The sequence below is a fragment of the Dioscorea cayenensis genome, chromosome 12, assembly GCF_009730915.1.
Source record: "Dioscorea cayenensis subsp. rotundata cultivar TDr96_F1 chromosome 12, TDr96_F1_v2_PseudoChromosome.rev07_lg8_w22 25.fasta, whole genome shotgun sequence".
Classification (NCBI taxonomy): domain Eukaryota; kingdom Viridiplantae; phylum Streptophyta; class Magnoliopsida; order Dioscoreales; family Dioscoreaceae; genus Dioscorea; species Dioscorea cayenensis.
This window is the reverse complement of record NC_052482.1, coordinates 17,794,643-17,806,374: the sequence shown is the minus strand read 5'-3', so window position 1 is coordinate 17,806,374 and position 11,732 is coordinate 17,794,643. Positions and strand designations below refer to the sequence as shown.

Here is an 11,732-nt window from a genome sequence, read left to right as displayed (position 1 = left end):
ATTAGGCAATGTACCCCACATTCCATACATTTAACATGCAAATGTCTCACATTTTCAAAACATAATGTATAACCCCTTTTTTGTTATATATTAACACTTTAACCTTTTTATTTCATTATGTAAGTAATATGGTGAAGGGCATTTGTCCAAAAACAAGAAATCTTTTTATTTATTTTTATCAAAAATATTTTAATAACATTTATTTTAAAAAAAAGTTTTCCCTATGAAAATTCTAAATGATGCCACTGGCTAATTATTATCTCATGTAACCATTTATTTGATCTTTAACCTTAAATAATTATTATTTTAAAATATAAATTATAATTTAAGTTATAAGAAAGTTTAGGATGACAAAAAGCATTCAACAGTGCAAAGAAACACTACAAAAACATAAAAAAGTTTACAACTAAAAAGAAGAAAAAAAGCCGAACATGGACTTGTTATATAAAAATTAAAAAGTCAAGTTATCTTCTTGATTTGTCGCCTTCTGATTTTTGTGCTTTTTTATAATTTGATCTTTTGAAAAAAATAAAGTTTTGTTCCATCAACATGTCCACCTATTCATGTAACCCTTAACTAAATTTGATTAAATACAAAATTAGTTATTAAACTAATTTTTAAACTAAAAACATAAGTCAATTTTTTCCCAAGGGAAAAAAGCTTGTGTACAATTTGAAAAATGGATAATTATGATATATCCTTGTAAAAATATATTTATTTATATAACAATGGTTAAAAATCATTTAAAAATTTTATATAAAATCATGTTTATTTTCTTGATATTTATTTTTTTTAAAACAAATAGTAGTTTCTATTTTCACAAAATTTTTAGTTTACTTTAAGTTGAAAGATATATAAATAAATAACAATATTTATAATAAATATTAATAAAAGTGAATTTTCACATGATTACTTATTTTTTGTAAAATTATGAACCCAAAAAAAAAATCTTAACAAAAAAGAAAAAGAATAACACAATTTTTAGTTCGGTGGCCAACTCAGTAAACATGTTAAAACAAGAATTACATGATTTAGCAGGGTCTAAATGTAATATTTTAAAAAATATTTCATAGGGACTAATACATAATTTCGAATTTTTTTTAGAGATGAATTTGCATAAAACACCCTCGAAAAGCCAAAAATCACGAAGTTACCAAGGAAGAAGCAAAAGGCGGTTAAAATGGAGGTCGGCGCTTCACTGTCGTGGAGGGAGCGTTCAATTCCATGGTTAACTCTTAATTACCATATTAATCACGCGCTTAGTTCTTTTAATCTCTCATTAAATCCTTTTATTTTCGTTATATTGCTTCTCTTCTTGTTAATCCTTGTTGTTGTTGTTATTGTTCTTCTTCTTCTTCTTCTTCTTCTTATACGCTTGAAGACTTCCGAGAGAGAGAGAGAGAGAGAGAGAGAGAGAGAGAGAGAGCTTCAGTGATTCATCTATGTTTCTTTGTTCTCTGTTTCAATGATACAGAACTTGGAGTTGCTGCTTTAATGGCATGTGGTGTGTTTTCTTTTTCAAAGGTTGGTGTTTTTTTACTGTCTGTGGTTTGATCTTTGCTGAGATTTCATATAAAGGTTGAATCTTTGGGATTTTTTTGGTGTAAAAATCTCATCTTTTTCCCCCAAAATGGAACTTTTAATTAGTATCTAAGGATTTGATCTTTTTTTTTTTCCTTTCTTTTATTAATGAATTGATGGAGTTGAAAGGGGGCATATGTCTTCTTCTATGGAGAAGTTAATGGTTCGGATTTGTAGATGAAGAAATGGAGGAAAAGGACGAAGTGTTGCGTCTCAGAGTGGTTGTTTTGCTCTTTCTCTTCTTCTCCTTTTTGTTGTCCTTTTATCTCGGGCTTTTCAAGGTGTCTTTTTGATCCTAAATATTTTACTGAAATTCCTGCAAAGAGGTCTAGAGAAAGAGTCTAATCTTGCCATTTGAAAGAAGCTTAGCTCTCTGCCTCTCTTTTGTCCCTCCATCTTTGTTTTTCCCATCAATTCTTCTTCTTTATAGAGATCTACAACTGGACCTTTTGATTTCCTCAAGGAATAGGATCCTTTTGAGTTGAAGAACAAGGTTAGTTTTCAGGTTTTTATTCCTTTTGTTTAGCATCATAATCTTGAAGGTGTGTTCTTCTTGTTTGTATGAGATCTGTTTATATTACCTAATATTTTAAGAATTCATTGTTGGGAATTGTTGATTCTCTTTGTGATCTAGTACTTCAATTTGATTTTTGGCGATGAAAATGGTTTATTCTGTGTGAATTAGAACTTGCTTTTTCAGGTGAAATTAATGTTTTTTTTATTGTGTATATCCTTTTGGATCCTTGACATAATGGCAAAATTTTGTTTTTCAGGATATATGCATGTATGTGACACGACAACATTCTTCATTGTTGATTGAATTGTTGTTCTTTCTTCTTTTATTCTTGCTATTCTTGATTGAATTTACTTTGTATCCTTCTTGAGCATCATGAATTTTGTTTGAATTTTATTTTTAAATTTGTGTTGCAGGAATTGTTGTAGAGTTCTTTCGTTCTTAGATTCTGTCATCAAAATTGTTGTCTTTAGTCCTGTTTGGTGATTATGGGTGGATTAAACATAGAGCAATTTGCATTTTCTGGTGGCCTTGATTTTGTTCAATTTCTTCCGTCGAACAATGATAAAAGTCTCTGCTTTGGTTCGCTTGTTCCTCCGCCTGTTGGTGTTGATAACTCACAAGGAGAGGGTGATTTAGTCGATCCTTCCACTGAGAACTTTCCAGGAGCCATTGCTGATGATGAGAGCGATGAAGACATGGATGTTGATGAGCTTGAGCGGCGCATGTGGAGAGATAGAATGCGCCTGAGACGTTTGAAAGAGCAGCAGCAAAACCAGAGCAAAGAGCAGTGCGACATCGCGAAGCAACGGCAGTCTCAAGAACAAGCACGGCGGAAGAAGATGTCTCGTGCTCAAGACGGTATCCTCAAATACATGCTAAAAATGATGGAGGTATGCAAAGCTCAGGGATTTGTCTACGGGATAATACCCGAGAAAGGCAAACCGGTGAGCGGTGCCTCCGACAATCTCCGTGGTTGGTGGAAGGAAAAAGTGCGGTTCGATAGGAATGGTCCTGCTGCAATCACAAAGTATCAAGTTGATAACGCTGTCCCCGGTGTTAACAGTGAGATGAATTCTGGAACTTTGAGTCCTCATTCATTGCAAGAGCTTCAAGATACGACATTGGGCTCGCTTCTGTCGGCTTTGATGCAACACTGTGATCCACCGCAGCGGAGGTACCCCTTGGAGAAAGGAATTGCGCCGCCTTGGTGGCCAACCGGGGACGAGGAATGGTGGTCTCAGCTTGGCTTTTCTAAAGAACAAGTGGCACCCCCTTACAAGAAGCCTCATGATCTTAAGAAAGCTTGGAAGGTGAGCGTACTCACTGCAGTGATCAAACATATGTCTCCGGATATTGAGAAGATTCGTCGGCTAGTGAGACAATCCAAGTGTCTTCAAGACAAGATGACTGCTAAGGAAAGTGCGACGTGGTTGGCTGTTCTCAAGCAGGAAGAGAATTTGTATATGAAGCTCAATCCAGATGCTTGCCCACCTTCATCAATCAGCAGCGGTGTGCATGGTGCCATATCTTTCAGTGGCAGCTGCAGTGAGTATGACGTCGAAGGTGTTGATGATGACAAGCCACTCGACAATAATTCATTTGATTTAGGGGTTGGTGCTTTGAATGAAACACTTTCTGGTTCCGCCGAGTGAAAGAAGAGGGCAGCATTGAATTTATTCAGAAAAGAAGTGCTGTTGCCGATCCTGATATTGTGATGAACAATGCGAGTATTTATACCTGTGAGAATGAACACTGCCCGCATCATGACTACCGTCTTGGTTTTCTTGACAGGAATGCAAGGAATAATCATCATTATGTTTGCAAGTATCGTAATAGCATTCCAGCTGGGCTTGCGATGATGAATGGTTTCCAAGGGAATGGAGAACAAACCACCTGTTTTTTCTCTGCATGTTCCTGGCTCTAGCATCAATCCTATCAACATTGCCAATCTGGGGATACCATTTGATGCTCAGAAACCAATCAATGATCTTATGAGTTTCTACGAAACTAATATCAGTTCTAACCGGAACTCGAACCAGGGAACTATTGCTGCTGTTGAACAGCCGACAACTCAAATAAACAGGAACATTTTCGGGAAAGTATCTGCAATGGGTGAAGTAAACAACTCAATTCAGCCTAACATGTTCGGTCACGAGAACATTCAGTTCAGGCAGACGACGAATCCTCCCAATGAAGTGAATGCTAATTTTCGATTCGGGTCTCCTTTCAATATGTCTGCCATTGATTTCGCCGAGGCATATAACCGGCAGATTGGCGAATCTTTGCAGAAGCAAGATGGCTCTAGCTGGTACTTCTGATTCTAAATAGAATTTGGTTTGAATTTAATTTAGTCGAATGCATCATATAGATCATCTAGTTTTGTTTACAGTTGTAATATTTAATTAAAGTTTTTGCTCCATTTTAGAACAAAACCGACGGTAGAATGTTCGGTTGGTGATCTTGTGAGATTATCCGGAAAGAAGACATTCAGTCAGGCTTTGCTCAAAGTATATATAGATTCTAAGCTTTGGTTTCGTTGCGGGCGATGTACCGTAAGAAAAAAAAAATATGAATGTCCGTAAACCCGCATCAAACACTGTAAACTTGATTTGGTGTTTAATTCAAAACTGTTATCTTGATTCAATTTGTTTAATTTGTATTTCCATTCTACAAAACAGAAACAACTCCCCTTGCTTTCTGCTAAATTTAGTGTAATTGCAGCAATGCATGCATGTCATTGGTTTTACTGTCAGAATACGAAAAACGTATCGATTGGAATCGTCGTTTTAATGACATTTGTTTGAAGATGAAGATGAAGATGAAGATGATTAAAAGCTGATGAGATTCTTGATGAGAATGAATTGAATGGAAAGGAGAAGTGCTTAGTTAGGCAGGTGGAAAAAGAGAGTGATGCTTTTGCATGTCTCACAATCACAGGTTGTTTTCTTTTGCTTTGATTACATATGAGACTATTTTTAAGAGACTAAAAATTTAAAAATTCACATGTGTGCTTTTTGGACTATGTGGAAATCCATTAATGTGCTTTCTATCTCTTCATCAAAAGAAGATGGGACTAGTGTTATGGACTTAAAGGGTTTCTTTCCATCTCTTGCCGACTTCTGATATATTTATTATATATATATATATATATGTTGCATATAAATCCTTTTATTTTGGTTGTAGACAAGCTTGGACATTTATGATTGATTTAGTGGGTTGCTAAAGCAAAGCGCCGAAAAAAGAGACCACAATGACTCACTTTCACACTAATTAATTATTTAAAAAATTAATTATTTTTTTTATTGTTAATCCTAGCTAAAATTGTTAATTTTATGTATTTTTTGGAATAACTCTCTCGTATTATCACTGTTTGAGAGTTTTGGCTTGTTTATTTTTATAAAAAATATAATTACAATAATAATTATTATTATTTTGTGACTTTTGAGTTGGAAGAAAAATAGAATATCTAACTGGAACACATTATTTTAGTAACATTCTTTTTAAGTTTTTCTCAATATATATTTATATATATATGCTAAAAATATTGTGGAATTTAAACAAACACCATGTGATGAATTCAGGCCCTTGATGTTGATGTTATATTGCATCATTTGTGGATGACTTTAGATTTCAATGTTAGATTGTTTACATAATTATTTCAATGTTTGATTTTGAAGATTTCAGGGGCTTTCACGTAATAAAGGAAAGATCAGTGTGAAAGGAATACTATTTTTAAAAATAAAAAAATAAAAAAACAAATTACCCATATAAGGAGAAACCTATGCATATCTTTTAAAATATTAAAAAATAATATTCTAAAACTATTTTTTTATTGATTTTTAATATTATTTTAAATAGAGATTTGAAGCATTCCTTTAAGTGAATATTGACAAATATTTTTTTATATATATTTTTTATATTAATTCTATTAAGGATTTTTTAGAAGATGGAATTTATTAATTGGTCCTTATCAATCTAAAATATTTTGTCGGCCTGCTTTTTATTGAGCATGAAATTTGCCATGTCATATTTCACTTCCTACTAACTTTTCAATTTGATTGATGATATGTTGAGACAACTTGTGATATAACTTGTTTCATTTAAATCATCTTTATAATGCTTTTTTGTATTTAATACAATTCAAGAATGGCAACAAAATATGAGCTCACAAAATCTTGACTTTCTGCCATGGTTTATTTATTTAGTCGGCAGTAATTTAAATATTAAATAAAAAAATAATATTTTCCCCTTTTTTGTTTGAATAAAGCACAATAAAGCATTTTTTTTTTTCTACGGATATTTATAATTTCAGTTTTAGGGGTATATTTATAAATATTGTGTTTTGAGGGGGTATATACCCTTATTATATATATGCATATATTATGATTTTGTTGGGGTACATATGCAATTTTATTTTTACTTTTTAGCATGTAAATACCACATAAAAATATACTAACATGCTTGGTTTTGGATACTGTTCACATAACTATAGTCTATATATATATATATATATATATATATTATAGTCTAGGGTAGGATTCGGGGTTTAGAGTATAAGGTGTATATTTATATGTGTAGGTATGTACACATTGTCAGAATTAAGGATTTCCCTAATTAAGATGGGGACTTCTTTAAAAATTAGTATATAATTTGTGTCATGTGAAAAATAGGATATTTTATATAATAATTATATCACAAGTATCCCTTATAATTTAATAAGTTTGTTAGAGGGCCCATATACTTTAGGCCCATATTTGTTTCAAAACATTCTTACTAAAAGTTTAGTACCACATTGGCTAGCTACAAGAATTTCATCCACTTTATATATAGTACTATTTATTATCCTTTAACTTTGCTTTAGTGGTTATGCTCTCTTACGAAATTCTGAATTCACGAATGCATTTAGGGATGGAGTTTGAATCTCTAAACTCGTGAGTTTTTGCTTGTCATGTGAAAGGATTTGAGAAACATAGGATGCGGTTTTAAAACTTAATACCTCATTTATATACAAACAATTGATTTTGGTTGTCAACATGAAAATGCAATTTATTAAAACAAATATTGAAATTTAAATAACTACTCTCTTTGTTCAATGTGTTCACATTTAAAAGTTTTTTATGCCCTAAATTATTTGTCCACATACCTAATTTAATGATTAATTTTCAAATTTAACCTTACCAATCTCTTTAAATGCATTATTCTCATTGTCACCTTAAATGCATAATTTTAGTGGATAGAGAGAGAAACTGGTAAGATGGGAAAGAAACTAAATATGCATGAAATTTTTAATCATACCTCTATAAGTACTAAGAAAACATTAAGTTAGACAAACATTCTTATAATAAAACAATTAAATAATGAATAAAATTTCTTAATATTTGAAAAATCATCTTACCATAACTTATATCAGATCCTACCCTTAATTATGAACTAAAGTTATCAAATTGAAAACCAAATCACAATTTAACACATGAAAACTTATTAGTTAGAGTAAATTTGGCCCAGCCCATATTCTTACTCGGCCTGCTAAAATTTAATGCCCATCATGTATAGAAAAACCAGAAACTATAATAATAATAAATCTTACTTTATTTATTTATTATATGGACACTCAATCTATATGTTTCTTTTGAAATATATAATTTTATATAAATTAACCTAAAATATAATTGAAGAGTTTATATTTCATTTTTGTTCTCATTTAGAGATTGAGAGGTTTGATTTATTGGTTGATCATACTTTTCAATATATATATATATATATATATATATATATATGGAGAGAGTTATTTCTAATGCTGCATGGAACAAATTAAACATGATGATCGCAAATAATTAACTTCTATAGAAAAATTCTGGTTGCACTTCGACATATTTTAAATGTATTAAAAAATTATTTAAAATATTATATTATATTATATTATTCTTTCAATAATTATGTGAGTATCTTTTTATTGTCTCTGTGAACGGAAGGAAGGTTAATAAAAAAAAACAATATTATGTGTTTTTTTTTCATTTTTTATATTCTACAAAACTATGTTTATCAAAAATTCATTTTTCTATAGGCACCATAAAACTTAAGATGAAACAAATGTGCCATATAAAAAAGTTTGGATTTTTGAAAGATTGAAATGTTTATAAATTATTTATACTAAAGTGAGAGAAAGTTCGAAGTTAATAAATTAAATACTCGATTTTTGTTTGAGAAAAAAATCTTATGTTATAAAGAGTTTTTGATGTTTTGTTTTCTACTCAGTAACCGTTTGTTCAGGTTTATTTATTTATTTTTAAATCCTATATTATAATGAGTTTTTGTTCAAACTCCGATGAGAAAAATCTAAACTCTTTAAAACATAAATAGCTAAGCTCAATAATAATTTTGATGTTCTCACACCCAACCAATATAAACAAATATCTGCTTTGACTCGTTTTACATTCATATTCTTTTTTTTTTTTACAAATATTTTTTTTAAAAAAATTAAGGATGTGTATAAGTATGGAGTCAATAGTCTGTACACCTGATGCTCTCACATTGCATAAGATTTAAGATTTGATCTTCAGTCCTTCTCTAAATATATATAAATTATGAATTTAGCAGTTACGTAAAAACAACATATATGTACACACGTACTTTTTTGATCCAGTTGTATTGGCCCCACTATAAAAATTGTCTTACGATGACTTTCATTGTCTAGAGGTTAAAATGAGCCGGATATAGTGGCACTAAAAAGGATTCTTAGTTGTGCGAACTGACTTTGCAACTCAAATTTTGAGCATCAATTTTGTGAGTTTCTAGTGGTGCATACGCCTTTAAGAAAAATAGATAGAGTGGTGCTAAAAAGAATTCCCGGCTATGTGAATTGGCTTGCAACCCTAATTTCTCGCATCAACTAGTTAAATGTAGATTAGTTGAACAATCAATTTTCGGTGGTGCACGTGCTCTTTAGCAAAAGTATATATGTATATATATACACACGGCCACGATTGATAATTGTTTGATTTTTTTCTCGGTCTATATATAAGAAAGAAGTGAAACATAATTCACTTGAATTGGGGGCCCTATTTTAAAATCTTAGGGATGGGACTTGGATAGAATGAAAACATTGTAGTGATGTCTTATCCAAAGAGACAGAGTTGGACATGCATCACTAATAAGTCCAGAACAGACAGAAACAAATAAGAAAACTTAAAACCATGTCCTGAGAGACATGCCACATGCAATGAACTGTGGAGTCATCTCTCATGCCTATTATACACAGCATCACAAATTTCATGCCATCATCCATGACTTATATCTAAACTTTTAATTATTTAAAAAAAAATTAAATAATGAAGTTTGTACTTCTGTTAACTCTTATCTTGTATTCTCCGTCAGTTTGTACTTTTTTTTCCCATTTTTAATTAAAACACCGTTTGTCCACTTTTAGAAGAAAAAAGCAAAAATAATGAAGTTTGAATTTGCAACTTTGAAAATTTTCCACATGAGAATTTTTATTCTTTTTATTTTTATTATGCAGACCGGGACAAATAATGTTAGAAAAATATACATATTTAAAGTTAATTTTTAACACATTTTTACACTTATTCTGAGTGAGCTGAGATTTGAATATATTTTTTAGCAAAATACAAACATTCTACATAGGGAATTCGTTATCAATATACCAAAGGTTGTTGAGCATATAAAAACTTTTATATAAATTATTTGTACAAAATTTTAATTAATCAATATCATTCTAAAAAAAGTTTTCTAATTAACAAAATTTGTATATTAATATCTATCATTTATCATTATTTATTTTGACTTTTAAAATATAAAAATATAAATTTGAGCTTTGAATTATATACCTGTGTTCATTTTATCACTTCCACCTTGCATAAACTTATAGCAATATGCCATTTGTTTTATCATATAAGTTTTCATGTTGTTTATAATGACCAAAATGAATATCTTCATGTTTTATGAGGCATGTAACAAAACCTTTAAGAGCTATCAATGACTCCAACCCAATAATTAATTATTAGACTTAGTTATTTCAATAATTAAAAATATAAAAACATGTAGTCCATGTTATATATATATATATATCAGGGTTGAATTTTGATATATAAATGTTAGAATTTTCTGTAAAACATGTGATAGGCATCTTATTCATATCTAAGAAGATTACACAAAGATATATAAAAAGTAAAAGACAAGGATGTGTTGGATTTGGATCTTGGAGCATGGAGTTGAGATAGCCACATACTTGAGGACTTAGAAGACATGTGCTTCAATGGAATTTATATATGAAGATAGGTTCGTATAAGTAGGACTGTTAATTTAAAATCTGATTTAAATTAACTTCAAGTAAACATTAATTTATATTTAAATTAATTATTATGGTTCATAATTCTATTATTAAAAATCTTGTGTTAATTCGGTACTTAAGATAATGATTTGTTTTAATTTTAAAATGTAAAGTTAATTCTTTAATAAAAATAATTATACACTAAATATATTCTTTTTTAAACATCCTATCTAGGCGTAGATTGAAAATAGCATGGTGGTCTTTAAACATTGAGATTATTCTATTGTGATCTTTAAAGGGGATTAGATATCTAAAGATTCATTTATTCAAATTGCTATAATTGAAGCTATATTTTTTTTTTCATATATTATTCATGTAACAAAGTTTTTTTTTACATAGATGCCACCTTGGTTAATTTTGGTAACAAGAACTTATTCGATAGATTTAAAAAATAAAAAATAAAACAATAAAACAATAAAAAATGATGTATTTTAATATTTCATTTTATGGTCTTTTAACTAATTATATCTCATGTTAACTAGTGATTTTGATTTAATATTTAATTATTCAAGCAAATTAAAAAATAGCAAATGACTAACCACATCTTAACACGTTAGCATTGAACATGACCTTGATAGGTGGCTTTTCTACATTCATTATTTTTCTACCGTTAGCTTATTCTGTTTTTCACTTGTGTAATTTAGTTTAGTTTTTTGTTCTACTCTAGTGGATGGTTTTAGTCATTTGTTTTTGTGACTTCATTGATTTTGTAATTTTTTTGTTATTTTTTGGGCATTTTTTATGTTATATTCTGTTTTTTATTTTGTATTTTAATACATTGTAGTTTACCTATTTTATATTAAAAAAAATTACAAAAAAATTGTTACATGTATTCAAATTGCTAGTATTTTTCTTTTGATTTTACTGCATTTATTCTTTGCTTTCAAGTGAGCATACACATTCATGTGTACAATTAAAGCGCCATAAATTTCTTCCTTTCTTTTTATTTATAATCAATTATAGTATTTATTTTATTCTTCTCTGAAACGTCGAGTTCATAACTAAATAGATTCCATAGACAAGTGTTGTGACTTGTAAGGCTTTCATTTTTAATCTAGAGCTAGATTTTATACTAATGCAATCTTGAATAAAAAATATTGTTTAATGATGAAAATATCTTAATTATTATAATGCTTGGCGCTACTTCCCAAAAATGCGCATACAGACCTTGGATTGAATCATAGATACGATCTTCGGTTTATTATTATTATTATGATTATTTTATGTTTTGTAATGGCAACAAATCTCTTTTCATTGCATCCTTAGATTTCATCTTTATAAAATTTC

The 11,732-nt window shown here is 29.8% G+C and overlaps 1 protein-coding gene across 1 annotated transcript; it reads left to right on the top strand.

The window, feature by feature from the left end:
- Positions 1–1,541: 1,541 nt before the first annotated feature.
- LOC120273650 (protein ETHYLENE-INSENSITIVE 3-like 1a) lies at positions 1,542–4,742 on the top strand. The gene is given in 4 exon segments (XM_039280331.1): positions 1,542–2,074; positions 2,512–3,742; positions 3,745–3,977; positions 3,979–4,742. Coding segments are annotated over 3 exon segments (1,830 nt in total). The 5' UTR covers positions 1,542–2,074; positions 2,512–2,583; the 3' UTR covers positions 4,417–4,742.
- Positions 4,743–11,732: the final 6,990 nt, after the last annotated feature.